Source organism: Osmia lignaria, chromosome 7 (assembly GCF_051020975.1).
Source record: "Osmia lignaria lignaria isolate PbOS001 chromosome 7, iyOsmLign1, whole genome shotgun sequence".
NCBI classification, from domain to species: Eukaryota; Metazoa; Arthropoda; class Insecta; order Hymenoptera; family Megachilidae; genus Osmia; species Osmia lignaria.
In genome coordinates this window covers 7,401,940-7,424,451 of record NC_135038.1, presented here as the reverse complement: position 1 = coordinate 7,424,451, position 22,512 = coordinate 7,401,940, and the positions used below count along the sequence as shown (strand labels likewise).

Below are 22,512 nucleotides of genomic sequence, written 5' to 3'. Positions count from 1 at the left end.
ATAATGAATGTCCTTCCGTGATACTGGGAAAATGATCGATAGAGATACAATAGAAAGAGAATTTTGTTTATTGACAAAACTGTTTACTTGAGATTGTTTACTGACTGGTGATTATTTCGCAAAATTACAAAAATTTGATTGATTAATTCATACTTGATACGATTTATTTAGGTATTTGTAGGCAGAGGATTATTTTGGAATTCGATTTTCATATATAAAGCAATGAATGATCATCGACTCTCTAATTTCTTGGGCAATTAAACAATTTCATTGCGGAAACGAGTAGTATAATAGAGTGATTTTGGGATTTGGAAACTCTGTACGTCGAAAATTTGGAAATATCTACGCTTGATAAATAAACTCCTGTTCCTCTATTCTTTCTAATTAAAAATATAAATTAATTTCCCCCAGTGTCATTGCTTAAATATTTGAAATTATAGAGTAATAATTTTTTAAATTGCTGTCACACCCGTTCAAATAAAAGTACACTTATTGGACCACAAATTCCTTATTTTTTTGTTACAAAATAACAATAGTTATTTTTTCTTATACAAAAGAAATTGAGCACGTACTCATTTTATCGTATGGATTTTACATTATGCTGGTAAATAATATAGAAAACCATTTTTGCGCGAAATATATTCATTTGCAAAAAGGGACAATGCGAGCAATGGTTGAATGGTTATTTGTAATTAAATGCTGTTTCGCGCCGCGGAATCGTCATTGAATCTCTTCCAGTTCCTTTGTTGAAAACAGAATTTCGCATATTAAACAAACAGAATAACGCTGTTTAAAACTTATCAGATAATACGATAATGTACTTTTCAGTCTATTCGATTTGATTCCAATTAAACAGGAATAACAAATTATTAAGTTGTTTAATTAATCTCAATATTTCAAATGGTAGAGTGATTGAGAAAATTATTTTATTAGCGACAGGTAATCGTGTCTTCCTTGAAAAATAAATATTGATTTACATTTTTCGATCTCAAAACGAAGAAATGTTCCACGCGGTTGACCGCGTAAAGCTTTAACGAGTCCTGTTTTCTTTTTCATTTCGGTAAAGTTCGGGATTTCGCGGAAAAGTAATATTTCAACGGTGGGTAGGAAAGATCGTAAGGCCAATATCGGCGTGTATCGTCGGTGACAGCGTGCGTTTCAAAAGCGGATTAGTTCCGGTATTGTATTTACAGGTGGTCGTGAAGTGAACGGCTTAGTTGCAAAATTGCATCGCGATGCATCATAACTCGCGGTATTCGTCGGGCTTGGTCGGTTTTAAAATTCCCGTGGAAAGAACTTTCCTCGGTAATTGACGCTTTCAAAACCGGCTGCTGCTGCGTTGCCGAATGTACCAAGTAAAGAACAATTTTTTTTTTTTTTTTTTCAATCTTTTCATTTCGCGTCATGTAAATGAAAAAAATTGGCACAGAATGAATTTGATTAATTATTGATCCTTTTGTTCCCCATTGAATTTCCATCCTGTTTTAGTTTAATTTTCAACCATGTAATTCATACTCTGCTACTAAAATTTGTTCTGTTTGTTAAAAGCAAATTTGAGAAGTTAATATAAACGGAAATTGATTTTTACCAGTAATATAATATTTTTAGTGAAATACTTGGGTTATTGCGGATAGTATTTGAAATTGTAAGTACAAATACAACAGAAATGAAATTTTTGTAAAATTTGAAATGAAATCTTTTTTATATGGAGCTTTGTGAAATATAATTATCGGTATTTATTAGATATACAGTAAAACCTCGTCACCCGTTTAAGTCGTCAAAATTTCTCGGTCCCTTGAGTGACGACTTATCGAGGTTTTACTGTATTAATTTCTGTAAAAGTTAAACACACTTACCGAAAATGTCGTTTGGGTAAATTAGAAGAGCTATCAACACCATTAGAAGTGCTTTTTGCCGATCCACCATTTTGTCACAGTCATCGATCCACCTAAAACAATAGAAAAAGTTAATTAAATCCATGAAAAAGTCAACACGGTATTTTGAATAATTAATTTTTTCCGGTATCGTTAGCGAAAAGAGCATTCAACTTTCTTTACGTATTCAAATTATAATTAAAGTTTCATTCTTCTTCTGTGATTCTTACAATTTTGTGAACATTCATTTTTTTTATATATATCAAAGAAATTTTTTAAATCGTATTAAAAATTAAGAAATTTAATACAAAAATGTAATCCTTTGAATCCTTACGAATGTTATTACACGTATCAGAATTTTCTTTCTGAATTTAAATAAAATTAGTAACGTATCATTAATTAACAAGGATTCGGTAATTTTAGAATTCCAACTATGATATCTCTGATCAAACGCGAAATACTGACGGGAAATCCGCAATCTGCTTCAATTTAATTCCAATTTGTTTCGGTGTTCTGTGAAATGCAGCGATAAGGGTTCGGTAAAAATGAATGGAAGAAAGAATAAAATAAAAAGTTTGGGGTAATAGTAATATGGTTCGATTGGGTCGGATGGAGCCGAAAACCGAATCGAAGAAGCACCCACTGGAAAGGATTATTTTGTAAGGATATAGCGAAGGGCTATTACTCTTCATTAGTTTCTCGAGGGAACAGCGAAGAAGCTAAAGTCTTTAGCAGTCGATCAGTGTGATATTAATTATTAGATGTCATTGAGAAATTAATGATTTTTCCATCCTTCAAAATGCATTGCATTAAGATATCAATTTAAAAAATTTAGTAATTATACATATGGGGCGCTTCATCTAATTATTAATCATTTATTCTGTGAGAACATTTAAGTAATTAGACTTTAATGACTAATAATGAGTTTGTTGTCGGTTCATTTTAATTAAAATTTTTATTTCTAATTCATTTTGAAATTTCAAGAAGTGATCAAAAGTCATCAATTTTCCAATGCACGATAGATTAATTAAAAAACCATTTGTTACAAATGATAACGTAATTAGGTTTATAATATTCCTAATTCGTGATAATACCATTGAACGCGTGATCATACATTTATCGATTACACAAGGAATAGTAATATTGGGTTTGCATTTCGGCTAACAAGAAGCCGACACGCTGGCGTCTGCTGAACAGCCAGCTCTCAGCAAACAATGCCTCTGAAGCAATTACGTTTATACACGAAGGTTATTGTACATTGAATCGATTATTTTGCTGAGAATCCATCAATATGAAGGGATATTCTGAAAGATTTAATAATCGCTACACATTAAAATATTAATAGGTCTAATGAATTTTTATCGACAAGTTATCGAGACATAAATTAATACATTATATAAATATTAATATAATATAATAATTTAAGGATTATGAAATTAACATACAATTAATCTACCTGATAATACAGATTTTAATAGTTAATTTATCAAGTGACAAAATAATATACCATCGAGAATGTTGTAGTGACGTGTTATTAGAGTTTCTGAGAGAATTCAGTAGTATAAGTCAATGATTAGTCAGACGCTTACATAAAATCAAGCTTCCTCAATACTCTGAACTTCTACAGCTATTTCTAAGTATCTAAAACACTTTATTACTCAATTGTTACCGTATAAAATTATATTTATTCCCTGGGTATAATATATTTCTAAAGAAGGTTCCTCCGCTAATTAATTTTTGCTCGAATAGATCGTTATCCAGTTACAACTTTTTCCTTACACGATCAAGTTAAAGATTAACCAATAGCGTCTGGTTTCGTAGAAACTTTAGTACATACAATGTCCCAGAGGCTGGGAGCAGGATGAATTTCCTTTCTAGACGACTGATTGTTCGCACGGTTTGATGAACGAGCGAACTTTATTTGAAAATTTCCTTAAATTAACGGATCGTCGAAACGCGTTTCAAGAGGTCAGCCTTGCTGGCCTGACGGTTCGTTCATTCCATATTCGACCCGAATGAAATTTCAAACAGTGTTTCTATTTTAAGAGTTACTGAAATTTTCGCGAATTAAAGATCGACCGACGCTGCTCGTCGCGACGGATATTTGGACAGTGTTGAGTATACAATGCTGCTTCAATTACGTTCCTTAAACTTCTTAACACTTCGACCAAAGTATATTTTATAGAATTAATGGTACCTGTAATTTTCTATTTCTTCAAGAAAATACTTCAAATAAAAATGGAAAATTCTTAATGATTAGAATAATTATTTTTCAAATTTCAAACTTAAAATAAAATTTATTTTTCATCTTTATAAAATGATTTTTTTCTTTTATCGGTATTTGTAAATATTGGACAGGTTTGTTCGAACAAATTTTTCTTGGTTCTTGTTTCTTGGTACGAGTAATTTTACAGCTTGAAAATAGGTTTATAACAGTTAAGTTCTTTTGAAGTTTGTTTTCTTTAAATCTCTTTCAGAAGAAGTTACGGGATGGGGACTCTCTTAAAACTTTTTCCATCTTTACAAAGCTATCGGTTATTCTGGTGGACCGTAGCAATAAACTCGGAAGTGAAACAATGTACGGAAGGATACTTTGTACATAAGTTGTATTAAACATTAATTTAATGAGATTGAAACATTTCATTATTAAATCACTGCTTTGAAATTTTATTGAAAAACTTTGGAATATTATTCCAACAGAATACTAATAAGATTATGAAAAAGTTTGAATCATTGTTGCTTTATTTTATTTATTGGTTATATTTATCATTCAGTCTATGATTCAAATTACTTCTAATGATTAATTAATTAATTCCTTAAATAAACACTAGTTTCATTCTAGTACAACGCTTGCGATTTAATATTAATTTAAGAATACCAAAACTGTAGTTGTTTATCTTGGTCGGTGCAATTTATTGTACACTTGGTGCGCTTTATTATTTCGCTTCAGTATATTTAGTGGGCTGAATTAAAAATGATTAAGTACACCCCTGGTATGGGCTGTTCTAAAGTGTCCTTAAACCACGACACCCTAAATTATGTCATACACAACAACCCTTGAAGCGGCATAAGCAGATTGCTGGAATATTTCACAATTTCTGTATCGAAACCACAGTATCGAATATATCAGGCAGAATTTTCGTTTTTCTGAAAATATATCACTTATAATTCACACGTGTAAAAATAAAATTACAGAATTATGGTGTACCTTGTAAAAAATAAGCATTTTTACAAAATTAAATTCTCTTCGTCGCGTTTGCACTGTAAACACGATTTCATAAAAATTCTTTTCTCTTTTTCCTCGATTTTTTATGGAAAACTTATCTGACGGTCAAATATTGATCATCGAATTCCTAATTTCAAATATTAAATCACAGAGGATCTAAGATTCACGTGAGGAGAAAAAACTGCTTGAAGAGATATTTCGAATTCTATATTTTATGAAAGACGTTATTAATTTTTCAACGATGTGCCGGTTGAAAATTTTAAAATAAATTGCTCTACTGGAAATTAGATAAAGTTCTTTCCGTGTTCCTCCATTAATACATTCTTATGATTCATGCAGTGAAGGAAAATACTAATGAGCGAGTTTAAAATTTCGCGATAATTGAGCAGTTATATATTTTTTTAAATAATCGTTCTTCAAATTCAGTTTTTCGATTTTTTTTTTTTGTTTTTTTTCTCGTGAAATCTCGAATTTCACGTTGTCGATATTTTTCATTAGAGTAACGAATCATAATGCTGGTCCAGACTTTTGAAGAGTATTATAATATGTCGAAACGAATAAAATGGAAAGGAAAGAGAAAAGCCTTCTGTCAGTTCTATTGGAGTGACGTTAATTGGTATCGGATGGTCCTTGCATTATTTGAAAATTAATACCACATTGTGACTGAGAAGTAGTTCCTGAGAAAAAGAGAGGTAAAATCGTTTAATCGATTGGAATAATTGAAATGAGTGCTTTCAATCGTAGCTGTTTGATACATCGTTCTCGTTTGCATATAAATTTCATTGTTTCGTTTGTCGCTAATAATCAGATTAAATATTGAATTCAGAAAATTAACAGCTTTTTTTTAAATAGAGCTTTGATTTTTTAAAGTCTTTTTAAATATTGCAGTGTGTTGTTAAATGAATTAATTGTATTCTGTAATAGGAATGTGAAGGAATAAAATAGAATAATTTATGCTATGATAAATTTTATATTTATTTACACTTGATGGAACACAGAAAATTATAAAATTGGTATTTTATCTTTTGCTACTTTTATACATAGTCAAATACATATAATTAATTTAGCTTAATTTAATTTAATTTCTAAATAATTAAAAATAAAAATATTTCTGCAATTACAAGTGTCATTAAATGATGCAATTAACGTTGGAAAGGAAAAATCTATTATTTATTTAAAAATTGAAAATAATAAATAGAAAAATGTTAAGTGCTTCAATATAGATTATTGATCGTCTAAGAAACCTCGTTTCTTATTAGTAGACATCATTCTGCACGAGTCGCTTGAATATTCAACACCGTGTAACGCCTAGTGGTAACCCAATTACTTGACAAAAAGTTTAGTGACCCATGTGTAATGAGATTAATCGCGATCTAACCATACTTCCGCTGAACAAACAAGTCGACTTCACTGGAGATTGACCCAGCGAACAAAAAGAGGTTAATTAATTACTTTTAGCATGCTTACCGGCTATGTAATGGAAGTTCCTTTCCCTCCAGTTTTACAGTTAGTTTACCGAATGATGCTGCTGATTATTGCTCTCGTGCTCCCTTTTTTACTTCGTCGAACTTGGATTGAATGAGAAAGTTCAGCAGAATTGGTTGATTGTTAAAACATCGATCGTTTTACTTTATTGCTGAAGAATCGAACAAGGAAAGCAGAATATCAAAGAATTTTAAAACAATTAATTAACTCATTTATACCGCCTTAGAAAGCTTCTGATAAAGACTGTTTTAATTATTCTGTCGATCAATATATTAGACTCAAATTATTTCAATTTCGATTTTTGATTAATTATTTATAAAGAATTCTACGAGGTTTCATGGATGAATATTGAATGAAATTATTGACACCATGTGAATTAGTCATAATTTCGTTAAGATAAAGAACTTGTAATATCTACGACTTCTGAAATTAAAATTTTGAAATCCATAATACTATAAAGGTAATTAATCAAATAGTCTTTCTTCTTTCATTAATTTCACATTTAAGCTTCAGTAGAAATATGCTTTGAAGCAATTTCTTTCTCTCGTGTCGTGTATGTCATAAATTAACAATTCTAAAAAATATAACAAAATCCAATCTGAATGCCTAAAATTACAATATTAATCCAAATATTTATTACTTATTTAATAAATAATATTTGTAACATTACACCTTTAGTTTCTAGATAAAGATAATTCAACACTGCACTTTCATTTCGCTAATCACAATTTTTAAATTAATAATTTTACTTATAATTGCAATTTTTTAAATTGCAAAATGTGCTTAACCACTGTAGCTAACGACGATCATTACAAATCCGTTTGACATTAAATCAGTCATAAGACATTAATCCACATACACCTCGTTAACAAAAAATTTTTTAATTGCTGAAGTTCCAACAATTATAATTCGATCGCATAATTTTAATATCCCTAATCTCTTTCGAAAGCTTTCGAAGAACACAGACGTAGTTGATCATCTAGGGATCGCCATCTACGAGCAGGTCGTTGGATTCCTTCTTTCATTAGTAGGAAAAAGTTGCGAAGAAAAAAGTTCCCTCCAAGTATCAATGTACGCGTCTTCTTGTACCGTCTGGCCTGGCCTTTTCTTCTTCTTTCGGCTCGGTCCATCTCTTTCTTTCCTTTTTTCTTTCTACCGTTTATAACGTTAAGCGGCACGGTGAAAGCACTTGCAAACAAATTACGATTACAGATCCTCCGTCGGTCGTCGTCGTCATCCTTGACGTCTGAATTGTCGTGCTGAATACGGCGGAGGGTTAAAAAAAAAATGAGGGTGGAATTGGCCATTATGCGCTGACGACGGACGGAAAAGGAGAGGACGCCTCCCAGCGAACAATCCGGCCAACTTTGAAAATGTTTTAAGAGAGCCCCCAGCCCGTTTGTGTACCTGCGGGAAAATTAATGCCGTTTTGTTCCGGGGAATATGTATATTTCCGGCTGACGCGTGATCCTTTTCCTAGGATTTCGATCCTTCTTCGTTTTCGTCACGCATTCATTCTTGTCATTTATAGAGGGTGTCTTTTAATTAGTGATGCAACAAGAAAGAAAGAAATTAAATAAATAATAATTTTCTGAAGAAATAATTCCATTTTTAGTTTTCCTCTAATCATGGAATATATACACGTTTTTATCATTTTCCTAAAAGAAAAGACTCGTTACTTTCTAAAATGAAGGTATCGCGTGCGAGTAAGAAAGTTTCCCGCACGAAAACGTTGATCTAACTTTTCTTTGTTTTCTGTTTTTCAGCAATTGCCACGTGGTCAAGCCTCTGCGATGGAAGGAGATGGAACGAACGACAGGCTGAATGGTGGACAGGATGGCCGTGGTTCCGCTTCTCTTTGCTATTGTCAGCGACTCTACCCCTCGCTTGTTGGCTCGTTTCGATCCCGCCACGGTAAGTCCACGATAAAAAGAATAACGACGATCATCCACGGTATTACGAAAGGCTAGTATCTCAGCCCGTAGATGTTCATAGCGCTGATAAAAGCAGCTTCTTGCCGATCCTCCGCGCTTTTCTCGTTCGCGAAACAACGATGCCTTCGTGTGCGAATACCTCCCCCTATTTTTACTTCTTAATCGAGGGGGATGCTGCTTGATTGGAAATTGATGAACATCGTTGATTGAGAGTGTTTGGAAATGAGCTCTTTTACTAAGACTATTCTTTAAACATTTAATGATGCAAGAAATTTAGAAAAAGGAAATTAACGTGTTTCCTTCCAGCACTCAATTCATCTGTCTTAGACAATTTTCAAAATATAGTGCCATTGCAATTAGCAAATTAGGATAATAGTTTAGAAAAACAAATTCCAAGATTTTTTTTATAAATAGGAATTGTACCATTTGGGTTCCCAGTTTAATGCAATAAATTAATTAAATAAGTGTGGGGTTTAACAATCTCCGTTGTGGGGGTATAATAACTTTTTTTTTGTTATAAACAATTGTTAAGATCAGATTTATAGTTCGCTTATTTTATTATTTTATTGCAAATTGGTAATAGCTGCAATTAGTATTTTTGATTTATTAAATTTGCAAGTTCTAATATTCGATGCTTTAAGTGGAATTGTGCTTAGCAAAGTAAATGTTTGCGAACGTACAATCTGAGGTACTTGAAATTATTACTTTGATTTATGTTGTCCCTGGAGAAAAATAGGTCAAACAACAGTTGCACCGTTCCAGGGGAGACATAAGTTGGATCAAGGAAAATCTGGCTGGAGGAATTTCAAAGATTTGTAGACACTGCGTTTTAAATAGAAACAAATAGGAATTTTCTCTATAATTTATGATACTCGTTAGGATTCATTTTAGAACAAGTTAAATTACTTATTATTATTATTCATGATTTTAAAGAAGCTTGAAAATTTAAATAACTAATTTATTTAAATTATTCCTTATTGCCTTAATTTTTCTTAAATTTGCTTCTGCAAATATTATTTTACATCTTTTAGTCTTTTGATATTTTAATAGTAGCGAAATACACAGTTTCACATATCTATAAACAAAATTGTTTATCCCTTTGTTGATCAAATTAACACTTTTTAAAAAATTTTCTTCGATGCAATATTTTATTAATACCAAAATTATTTTCAAACTTCCGGAACATGATCCTTCCGCATCGCATGATCACAGTCCCTCGTAATAAGGAAAGGGTTAAGGATCATTTTACAAAGAAAATGCCAAAAATGAATGGCGATCATGTAAATCGAAACCCGGTCTGCAAACAAGCGAACCCGCCTTCATTCTCATCATTAAATCCTCGTAACGAGAAAGAAAAATCGTCGATCTTCCCTTTATTCTTTTTTAGAAGCATCCATCGTACGACGTTTCGCGGGAGAATAAGTCGTCTTAGGGTCAGACTTGTCTTTGACGTTCTTGACTAATGATCCCTTCGCTATAATGATCGATTGATTAACGTAGCGGGAAATTAAAGAAACTCGTGGACGTTGTGGACGGTTTATAAATTTCACGAACAAACAACTGCGAAGAGGATAAAGCCGAAGAAGCAAGGGATTCCGAGAGAACAGAGAGAGGATTGCGAAAACAAACGCGGTTGGGATCGCATTCTCATAATGGAGCTTGGGCCTAGGTTTCGAAGGAAGTCGTGTTCGATCGTAAAAACTTTTCCGGACTTTGTCCGCGTGCTTTGCTCTCTGATTCTCTCGTTTGTCCGTCTTTTTCTTACCCCTTTGGCTGGGAAAGTCAACACCGTCGCGTTGCACCCTCGGCGCCCTCCGATGCATTGGCGTAACTAGGAAAGGCTCAGAGTGAACCTGGCACCCCAAAAAATATTCAATCGACCTCTTTTTAATTATAAATTATTAGAATAAATTTTTCAACTCGTAGAATTTTAGTAAAATAAAAAATTATATTAGAAATTAAAAGACTTAGCAAATCTTAGACAAAAATCCTAGTTACGCCAGTGGCAGTTGTCACGATTTTTCCCGAAGAGTTTTCGAAAACTCGTGGCCCGCGCGTGTCTCGTTGCGGGACCGAGTGAAATGTAGAATTTAGATGCCGTTTTTTTTCGGGCGCAACGGTTGGGTGACATTTTTTATATTGAGTGCTGGAAATGAGAAAGGTATTTTTTTTTTATTTCGCCTGAAAGTGGCGTGCTGGAAAACGGGTAATGAAGTTAGGACGTTTCGGTGAAACCTGGATTTTTCTCAATAATTCACGTTCGCGGTTAACCCACTTTTCATCGCAAGCTCCGTTTGGAAATTTAAAGATTGATTAGAAAATCTATGATTCCAAACCTCATATCTCTAATCGTTTTGAAAATACATTCTCGCCGCACCAGAGTAAATCTGCGTGAAAGTATACAAAGATCTCTGTAATGATCCGATAAATAATTCAGAGAAACAATATTTCCATCCCGGCAAAGTTATGAAACAACGCGTGCATGAAATAACGTTTCCGGTAAGCTCATCCGATTTCAACAACTACTCAGCCCAAGTATCGCTGCACAGATTGCATAGGTGAAACTTGGGTGGCTGTTGTTTATTTAAAATTTCAAGCCCTTGAGAGCAGCGTATCCCGTGCAACTCCGGCAATTCTGTTGGTTTTCCCGACGGTGTAAGTCCGTGGAAAGTACACCGCGCTGCAAACTCGAAACACACGCGGAGAGTTTTATGGTGGATCGTTTGATCATCAGCGACACGGAAAAGCGAAAAAATTGTGGAAACATTGGGTTACAAGCCGCAAAAGGAGCCGGAAGTAATACATGTTTATCCAAGGGGAGCAAGGGAACAGGATCATTGCGACGCTTTTTAACCTTTTGCGTTTTATCGTTTGCTACCTTTCTTTCCTTTTTTTTATTTCTTTTTTTTTTTTCATTTCCAAACAAAGGATAAATCTGTCCTTTCCCATGATACAGTGAAGGGCTTACCGCTGGTAATTAATGAAAATGAATTTTCATTAGCGATGCATGTTTTCCCTATATTTCTTTATTTCATTTCCATTAAAACAGGAACGTTACGGGACGTTTTATCTAATTGCGATCGCTGAAAGCTGACACGGCATGAGTTGAGCTTGTATATATTTATACAGACTATTTGAATTTTTGAATACCAAAAGAAATCCTTGAAATGAAATTTAAAATTTGTATCTTAGAATTTGTACATTATTTTGGTTGGGTATAAAATATACTGTGCTAGTGGAGAATATAATTAGGTAGTGAAAGCAATAATAGTTAAAATGTACAAGGTAGTTACGTCAGCTGGTATTTACAATGGAGGTTAATAGGCGTGGGTGGTGATATTAATTCAATATTTGTGGTGAAATGATGTCAGTTGGTTCGTGTAATTATTTGGAGATTGTGCATATTTGAAGAAGATTCCTATTGTGATTGATTTTATTAATTAGAGTCATTTCTGAATAATAATCAAATTAATAAGATCTTCCTTTAAATTCATGTTTTTTTCTTAAATCGTTAATGTAATAAATTGAAAATTAAGGGATCAAGATGGTAGTCTGATTCTCTAAAATATTTAGGTTCCTCTTCTCAACAAAAATGATTTCTAATAAAATTAGGACGCTTGGCACTCCCCAACTAACTACCCTAAGCCAGAAATGAGACTCTAAGTAAATAAATAAATTCTTGAATAGAAACGGAAGAAAATTGAAACGACCCTAATGGAAACACGTGAAACATGACGAAAGAAAAACTTAATATTCTCCTGGAGGTGGATAAACGCGAGTTAAGTATATAGCTGTCTGTCATCACAGTGGAAGTTGGCGAGACAAGAGGTGTTTATCTCGGAGCCAGCAGGATCCAGGGAAATTCTGGGGAATCTGGTGTACACGGGAACACGCCCGTAGTCTGCTGACTTTTCGAAATTGTAGACCGGGTACCAGCTCGCTGGCGGAAAATAAATCAGAGTACAGACCGAGGAGATCTAACCGTCCGATATATATCTCGAAACGTCAGATATATTCCCATCCTTAAGTTCTCGTTGGGTTTGCTGGAGCGAACTACGCCGACACCGAAGCGTCCTCTATAGATTTGGCTCACGTCGAAGTCAAAGCACCAGGCTCTCGCCTCCTGTTCATAAATCTTGCCAGGATTCCTTACCTTCGCCAACGATGCGAGCTTCCAATCTGGCGTGTCCTTGTTTTTGATACCGCCACCTCCCACTGGGAATCTGGACGATCCTAATTGATTTCGCTACGGGACTCGTTCCCGTACATGTTCTTTCAACGTTGTTAAATGGAAATTCAGATTACCTGGTTGTAGTGTCACGTCTTTACATTTTCTGGATTTTTAACCCTTTCGTTATTCTATCGAAGCTTATGGACATTTGAGAAATTTATTAGACATTGTTATAGGTAATTTTACAGAATTATTGTTTTTGGAATTTTTCATAATTATAATTTGATTACCACGTTGGGTAGTATTCTTATTTTTAAGAAATCTTGTCTATTATTTTCATAAAAATTTTGTAACTTTGTATATCTAGTATGAATGTTCCTAATTAATATTTCTAATTATCTCAAATTAGGATATTTTAATTTGATAGTAAACTGAAGAATTATTTTTAGTATAAAATGTTCCTAATTTTTCTCGATTCTTTCAATTGTCACTCTGTCTTCAATTTTATTCATTTTGATTGCACACTTTAAATAATTTTAGAAGAGTTTAAAAATCTCAATGGCATAAAAATTGACGAGCTTCTGATTTGAATAGAAATCGTTTTGCAGCGATTATCGTATCCGTCAAGATACATGGCAGAAGGATGCAATCAATACCGGTATTGATGCAAAGAGAATCGAATTACCAAGTATTCGCACGTGCTTCATAAGAATCGAATAATTTTGGAGTGACGATGGTACGTGAGATTCGTTCGTCGAAATTTATTTCCTGATTCTTGTGCTTCATAGTTCTTAGCAATTATTATTCGATCAATTGATTCGGTATTGTAAATCTGTCATAATAATTCATATTCCAAAGACAGGATCTGTATTAAACCTCTACGCTTCTTTTGTTAATTTACCTTATTTTAATTTCAATAAAACTGAAATTTCACGTTCAAAAATTCTTCAGTAAATAACATATGAATAATAATCAAGTGTCAAATGATCAATTACTATTTGCCATAATATTCAGAAATTTATTGAAAAATCTTTATTCTCATTCGTTATTATGTTGTTTCACCTTTTCTGGTTGAAACAAGAAAAACTTTCTTCATGCTAAATACAAACTGTAGTATTGTTTTTTATTGTTCAGATACTCATATGAGAGGATGCACGTAACATTTCTACTTTCAGTCTTTAACCAAGCAATGAGGTCGTATTTCAGGATAAATGTTCGCAATGCGAAGTTTATATTTTTTTGCCCGGAGTAATATCTCATGAAAGCATTTCTGGGGGAGTTTCTTTCAAACGGTGTTTCTTTTTTTTTAACGCGGGTATTCATAGTAGCACACTTTCCACGAAATAACCAACCACTGTTATTTCCTGTAAATTATATTAAGATTTCGATATAGAAATTCATTATTCATGATTTTCGTATGCTGTACATAAAATCTTTTGAATGAATTCCAAGTTAAAAATTTTTAATTTAATTAAAATTCATTTCTATTCGATCTAAAATAAATTTATTAAAAATTCCTTGTAATTCATACTGTCCTATGCATAAATAGGACTTCTTAAAACGAAATGAAATTGATTATAAAAAGTAATAATGTAAGAGAAAAAATCATTTGATCGAAAAAAGAAAGTGAATGATATATTTAAAAAAGAATTCCTCGAGATTTGTTTGCTTTTCTTGAATATCTCACCTTAAACAAAATAGTAAAAAAAATGATATGCAAAATGTTTTTCTGATTTCTCTTGTCGTCAGTCGCAGCCAGGCGAAAAACTTTTTGATTTTACTACGTATCCGAACTGATGAGCAAGCAGGATGTCAAGGAGGAATTCTTCTTCAAATATTTACAGGGAAATGTGGACGTATCCCGAGTCGGACCGACTTCGACATTAAGGGAATATACAGGTTGACACAGGGAAGAGAAATCGCGAGAGAGCTTAAGAAGGATCGAGTCGAGTGATTTGCCGTGCCCGACGGTTCTCGTGATAAAATTGAAAATGAAAAAAAAATTGACTTAATTAAGAGGGATTAAATATCGAGACGCCGTGAAACGATACGAAGATTGCGAGTACTCGGGGGTCTTATGCCCAGTGCTTAAAGATCCCGTAAGACTTTCCGCCAACGGATATCCGGCTAAATTAAATCGTCATTAATTTATCGTCTTCCCTCTATCGGATTTACTAATCTGATTCACCGTTACCTTTGGACTTCTATCTTTTTATTTTTGCAATCCTGTGAAAGCTACTTTTAGCAACCACGTCAAAGAACTTTCATTTATTGAAAACTTTGCAATAATATCCAGTGGTGATCTTTACGGTTTATTAAATAAAATGTGCAATTGTCCATTCGCTAAAATTCAGTAATCAAATTCCTCAATAAAAAATTATTATATGCTGGATAAATAATAGAAATAGGCTGGAATATTGTTAAAATTAATACTTGTTATTTAGAATAATTAAAATTTTGAAAAGTGCACATAAAAGAATAATTGCTTCTAATTCGAAACGTATTAAAATTCATTATTTTCTTTCATTTGCTACGAAAATATTCAAACATCGAGTAATATTTTCTGCTTGAAACAAATTTTCGTCTCTTACTTTTGACCAACACTGTACTCCATCCTCTTGAGCCAAGCTTAAACGGTCAAGGTGCGAAAGTTAAACTGTTTACCAGGGTACACACACGGAAATCCTGCGTTGAATTATTTCCACAGCATTTCCAGCCAGAAGTTTGGAAAAGAAAATTTGATAGAAATCCTTATTCGTGGAAATTTTTCTTCGGGACCGGGGCTCTTTGTAACACGCACGTCTCGAAAGTTTCTGCTGACAGTTATGTCTTTCGTTCGTTCCGTTTTCGATGATCGTAAAAATGGAAAAGGGATTTCGAGGGCAGGAATGGTTTACTTATGTTTTTTAAGAGTGCCATTCAACTTAATAAAAATGACAGTTTACAGAATTTTATACTTAATTCTTGGACGGCGGACCATGGAGAGAGGCCGGATTTTAATTTAAATTTGTATTTTATATACGCTACTTTCACATATCGGGACTGTTGGATTTCAAAAATCGACCTAAATCATCTATCATCCTATAGACATCGTAAAAAAGATGAACGTTAGCTTGCCAATGGTGTCTCGCGGCCATAAATGTTCCCATAAGTGGTTCAAGGTTCGTTCATTCCTCGTTACCCTCTACTTTGCGAATCCACTGATGGAACATTACTCCTGTTACAATTGGCATAGAAGCCATTTCCTCTGCTCTCTCTTCTCGATTCGTTGGAATATATGGTACTCGGTGAAACGCCACGGTTCATCCGTGTCAAAAATTCAGCGGAAACGGGTAATTAATTGCCAGCGCACCGGTCCGGAATAATTTACAACCTCTGTCATCGTTTAACCTTCCCACTTTTTCATTCACGATTTTATCTTGCCCGTATTGTTAAAATCTTCGAAAACGGAAAACAAAAAACGAAAAAAAAAAAAAAAATACCTGCACACGGAAATTTCGTTGCGAGGAACGAACGTTTCCTGAAGCGCGCGCGAAAAATATGAACGATTCGAAACGAAATATTGTACAGAAGAATGTTATTTGAAATTTTTTTTAAATACATCCCTGAGAATAATCTTTATTGTGTGTGCGATATAATTTATCTGGGGGCGATTACGGGAATCGCGTAAGTCCCGGAAATTATGTTATGAATAGTGATCGAATCGATATCAATACATATTGATGGTATAATATTTTAATAATTCGGTACCAGGATACTGAATGGGAAATTTTTATTTATAGGAATTTTAGGTACTTGGTATCAATTTTTCTTGATAAAAATATTAAGTGTTCTAATGTTCTATTTTTCTAATATTTTAATGTTCTAGTTTTCTAATTTTCAATATCAGAAAAATCTAAAATTCTAGGGTTCTTAACGACAAAATATTAAACACTTAACACTGCCAATAAAATTAAAGAAGCTTAGAAAAATCCTAGTTAAAGGAATATCAATACTTCCATAGAAATATTGAACTATTATCAATACTTCTATCCAAACATCAAACAGCTACTATTCTGCGTAGTACCATAATTTTCTAGTTTGAACCAATCATATTGATTTGGTATCTTTACGATCGCTAATTACAAATATGTACCGATCCATCGATAGAAAGCCGTTGGTATTTCGCGTATCGTCGATTGCCGTATCGTTCGAAATGAACGGATATCTGTGCTATTTCGCGTATCGTGGAAGGAGTGAAAAAATTTATCTCGCTTGATAAGTTTCATTTACACGCGGCTGTTTTATGACTTCCGTTAATTGCGATCGCAGCATTATCAGTGCAACTGTTGGATTAAAATGTCCGTGTAACTGGGAAAAATTCAGATGAACGAATGTCGATCTTGCAACCACCGATACAGAGGGAAAAAGAATTTAAAAGACCAGTTTCATTGTTGCAGTTTTGTAGAACGATGATAACGTTGGGAATTTACAGGATGCTTGATAAAAAAAAAGAAGAGGGAGCATTTACTCGCGGTTGCTACTTCTCGGGGAAAGTTCAAAGATTTTTAATGCGAACTTTATGAAATTTTTTTACTCTTCAGTTTGTTTAAGTTAAATTAAATAACGGGGGAAATAGGTCGCTTGTCAGACTGTTTATAAGAAACTGGAAATTTGTTTTGAAACTTTGCTTAAACTTATCAACTGTTTAAAAATATTAAAGCTTCTGTTTGATCCATTGGATAAATAAATAAAATTAATATTTCTTTGAAAAATGTATATTCCAACCAAATCATTTATAACTATTTTTGTCACAGAACATTCTAAATTTTCTGCTTTTTGTCTGAGTCGGCAGAGTGTGCCAGTTCGCGGCAACTGTTTCATTGTTTAGCATAGTGTTACATGTTAAGAAATTCATACCAGGAAACTCGGCAACGCGAAATTCTAATCCAGCTTCCGCAAACAACGCGTGTGCGATATAAAGCAGTTGTTTGCCTTTCTATAGCTCACTGTTCACCCAGAGTCACATGTTATTAAGAACTTGTTACACGAAATTAATTCGTTAATGATCTTTCTTAAAACACCCGCACGATTTGAGTTTTAAAATAAAAAATTGCCAAAATTTTTCATTTTCTCAATGAGAAAATTCGGAAAAATCTTAGAACGAAAACACATCACAAAGAAAAGATTTCTTCTTTAAATTAAAAAAGAAAATTATAATGTACCCTTCCATTGCCTTTACAAATCAATTTAAATAATTACAAGTAATTGCAAATTTTTCTATAAAACCACATCAATTTTTTTTTTTTTTAATTTTCAAACTTTAAACGGATCCCCTAAAAAGGTGAAATTAGTCGGTTGCACGCGACCATTCTCAACATACATGAATCATCTCATGAATTCGTGGGCGAATGGTGTGGCAGATAAGAATGAAAACGATGATCTCGCTTTCAGAGGGGCGGGGGAGAGTGGGTGTAATTTACGTTTTTACGGAGGCGCAGGGGTGCAAATTGGGCAGCAGCCTAAGCAGAGGCAGGCGGGCAAGAAAATTAGCAACGTTTGCTCACCGTAAGAGTTATGGGGGCTTTGTAGCCAAACTACTCATGAGCATTAAGGGTCATTACAATGCCCATAAATCCTGGCCACTGTCTTGCGCAATATTTATGTTATCAATTCCAGCAAAACCTGTGCCGCCAAAAGATATTCCTCGGCTCGGTTATTGTCATCGATAGCACTTGTGTGTCTGGCTCGACGTCACTCGATGTTTTATCGTCTTGAAGAATGATTAAATATAGTCTTATACAATTCACCACCAACACCGAGGCTTTGTAATTGAAAGAGAAACGCAGACCGAAAGTTACTTCATCCCTTTTTCAATTTGTGGAAACCTGGAATGTTGGTCCGAACTTTGCAAGAACAACTTTTACACTGTATAATTAATAAAATTCTTTGCTAGATTAAAGTTAGTTTCTGAGGGAAAAAGAGGAAAAATATGATGTATTTCTGTATTTGCAAGAATTTAATATTTTCCTAGTTGAAATGTGACTTTAATTTTTATTTGATAATTTTTATACAAATTTTATTGTTAGGTTGTTACATATAATAGCAAATTTCGAAACGCAGATAGTCTAACATAATTTGGTGACATGAAATTGTATTAGACTTTATATTGCCATATGTCTGACTAATCGCGTACTCATACTACTTACTGCAAATTGCTACTTACTAACATGATTTCATGACATAAAAGTATCTCAAAGTGACACTTATGCCATATCAATTTAAAGCTTAAAATTCAATTAAAATAACCACATAAATGCTTCGTCTTGATAAAAATTTTGAAATACACAATGATTCAACCATTTACAGCTAGTATTATCTATTAATACATATTCAACTTCCAATAAAGAATCGACAATTATATCTTAAAACTTTTGATAAAACATTTACATAATAATTTTTATACAACTCTATACTAATTAATTAATATACCACAAGTGATATTTCATATTACTTTTATATCATGAAATCACGTCCGAATTTCAATATCACCCATTTGGTGTGCACCAACTACCACCACCTCACTATTTACATTAATTAGATTGGTAATTTGATTATTTCTCATTATTTCATAAATCACTACGTACATTCATTTTCCACTTCACTGAATCTACATACATTTGCTTTTGCATTACGCTACTCCAGTACCCTTTTCGTTCTCTATTTTCCTATCGTTAGAACACTTGGTTCCTCTCCCGTTTCACTTATATCGTTTTCTGCGTCAGTAGCTTAATTGCGTTTCAATGAACCCCTCTAAGCAGAGTGTAATTATAATTCACGTCGAGCTAATCGAGTTTCCCGCGTGGCTCGTGGCTCAACTATAAATCACCGACGAAATCGGAGCGCATCCGGTTAAACGATTCCCGTTTATCAAACATTTTTTTTTTTTCTCCCTCTCCTTCCCAGGGTAGATAATAATGAAAAAGAAGGTAGACGGTTTCAACGTCGAGGCTGTAACTGGCACAAGTACGGAAAGCACGATCCCTTTCCCAGGTAAATGAGCATCGGGAGATACCGATTCGCTATCTGCAATCGTCATTCATTTCCTCGAGCAGCGAGCACTCTGCTTGCGGCCACCCTGGCCTGGCATTAACGTTTTTACTTTTATGATAAACAGGAATCACAATTTCGCTCGTGAAACTTTTTCCTCCGTTTTTCTCATTTTTCTTTTTTTTTTCTCTCTCTCTCTTCTTCTTTCCTTTCTTTCTCGATAAACAGCGAGACTGGAACACGAAGTTGGGATTCCTTGATGTTCACCGCATTCCTGGCCTTTAATGCGCTAGAAAAATATTTTCACGGTCCGAAACGGTTTCATATCTCACCGGAATGGATGTGACACACGAGGATAAAGGTAACAACGCGGCTGTAATGAATAAATCTCCAGGTTTTTTCGAAATTTTGAATTAAACGCTTGGGCAGTGTTGAGTCTCGCGTTGGCAGTGATTTTGTTATTTAGAGATGTGGATGTTTGGAGATTTGGATATTTAGAAGGTTAATGATCTAGGAATTTAGATATTTGGAAAATTTGGAAATTTGATTATTTAGAGATTTGAAGATTAGAATATTTGGAAAATTTGGACACATAGAAAATTTGGATATTTAGAAAATTGGGACATTTAGAAAATTTGAATATTTGGAAAATCGAAATTTTAAGTAACAAATTATGACGTTTTCACTGATGGAAAAACGCGGTTGTTATATATAACATTGCACACGAAACGCGCTTTGGAAAATGAATAATATGCTACCTTGTTCTCCTCCACACATGCATGCTATTTTTTTCTCTTGTCCACGAGTAATGGTTAAATCACGAGATTCTGTGGCAAGTAGAACAACACGAAACTGGCTCAAAAGAATCGAGTCTCATGGATAAAATGAACCGTTTCAAAAATTTCTTTGAACCATGCGCCACTAGCACACTGCTTCAATTTTTTTCACTTCATTTTCAAATGTCTACTATCGGTTAATTTTCAGAAAAAGAACAATTAATTGCTTCACTGAAACTGTGCATCTGTAGTATTCTGGCAGTCATGAAACGAGGCTTTAGAATGGGGTGCATTGTTTCAATCGTGACGTGATTAAAGACCGTTTCCAGGGAAACGCGTTATTAATAAGCTTTTTATGTGAATTTACTGAAGTGGAAGATGAGTAGTGCGTTTCTAGATTCCTCTCATCAGGCTGAAAATCAGACTATTTTTCCATAGAAAAATATTTTTTCATTGTATAACTACACGCGTCCATTTCTACTATAGCAATCAACGGGCTAATCATCGGTTACTTATTGATTTAATTAAACAGAAAGAAAACTTATCTGAAATATTCTTTGCACAAAAAATATTATTCGCATATCAATCAAATGTTGAAAAGAATATTCATGTTTTCGCCAGTAGTAGCTCGATATGTCTATGCAAAACGCTTATCGATGAAATTGGCGAAAAAAAAAAGAATGGAACGGTGTGTTTTTTGCGGGTGTAACGTGTACCAGCAACACGTAGATATACGGATTATCGATGTTCGTTTCCCGAGCGGAAAAGCCGTAAACCGCAACGCAATCTAACTTGGTCCGAAACAGCACGTAACCCGTTGAGAAAAAGAAATTAACTGCTCATTACCGGTGAACCGAGAATAAGTAGGTGAAGGGTTTTCACCCCTCCTCCTTCCTGCGGACTGTATCGCAGCCGGGCGTGAACTTCGATAGGATTCAACGAATTGTAATATTTTTACTGCAGAATAGCATTTTTTATTTTTATTTCTTCTTTCTTACTTATCGCAAATTTGGATTAATTCTTGTGGTACTAATTTTTTCGGACAAAGGGGTAATTCTTGCCCAGATTATTCTAGTATATTTGATATAATTAAGGCGTTGAATTATTTCAGTGCAAGTGGACTTGTATAATCAGACACATTATATTATTATTCATAATAATGACAATTTTAGAATGTCTGACTACACGTGAACTTTTTTACCGTATCACTCCAGGTGTTAATAATATAATAGTAATACCATTCAAAATTTATCTTATCCTTTAATTTATTAAAATTTTTTTTTTTTAATTTGAAAGCTGTACATTCGTATTCTCAATAATTATAATTTCGGAATGTCTGACTATATATGGATTTTTCTACTGTGGCACTCGACGTGTTAATAATACAATAGTAATATTATTCAAAATTCATTTTTCCTCTCTCTTTTATTAATTATTAGAAAAGTAACAACCACCCCTTTGGAAGATGTAACCAAAGGGTTATAAATGCACTCGAGTAACTTTGAGGTAGCGTATCAAATTTCTGTCGTAAATTCAAAACTTTCTTGTTCATCTTTTTTCACGATGCACCATTGTAACCTACGTGTATCGTAACAAGTAAATTATGCTAATAAAACAAATATCGTGTTGAAGTAGAACTACTTATGAAAGTACTTCATCATTTGTTTATCACAAACACTGGGATTTTAGAGGGTTTGTTTTGAAACTGTTGCTTTTTATGACACAAACTTTGATTACGTCTTTATGCATACAACGTTAAAAATATTTTTACCATTAACTTTTATATTTAATGAAAAATTCGAGATGAATTTTCTTAAATGTTCTACCGTGCAATTTTTTGAAAATACAATTTTTCGTGAGGTTTATTCACAGAAAGAAGGTTATTGATTAATAATTCATATTAAAATTCAGCTTCCTTACATTTTTCATTAGCTCTTTGTTTAACTGACCTAAATCCTTGCTTGTGCGAAGAGCATATGCGTTGAAGAGACCTTAGGGAAACTTTTCAATGACCCTG

General features: G+C 33.5%; 1 protein-coding gene and 1 long non-coding RNA gene across 5 annotated transcripts in view; one reads left to right on the top strand and one right to left on the bottom strand.

Moving 5' to 3' along the window:
* LOC143305472 (uncharacterized) overlaps positions 1-22,512 on the top strand; it is a 217,725-nt gene that overhangs the window by 165,866 nt on the left and 29,347 nt on the right. For all 4 annotated transcript variants that reach the window (XR_013062436.1, XR_013062437.1, XR_013062435.1 and 1 more), the window contains one exon: positions 8,352-8,499. This is a non-coding gene — a long non-coding RNA (uncharacterized LOC143305472). The remainder of the gene's footprint in view (positions 1-8,351; positions 8,500-22,512) is intronic.
* Positions 1-22,512, bottom strand: part of LOC117604447 (lachesin) — a 66,848-nt gene that overhangs the window by 40,957 nt on the left and 3,379 nt on the right. The window contains exon 2 of the mRNA XM_034324509.2: positions 1,857-1,948. Coding sequence (XP_034180400.1) covers positions 1,857-1,926 — 70 coding nt within the window. The 5' untranslated portion in view covers positions 1,927-1,948. The remainder of the gene's footprint in view (positions 1-1,856; positions 1,949-22,512) is intronic.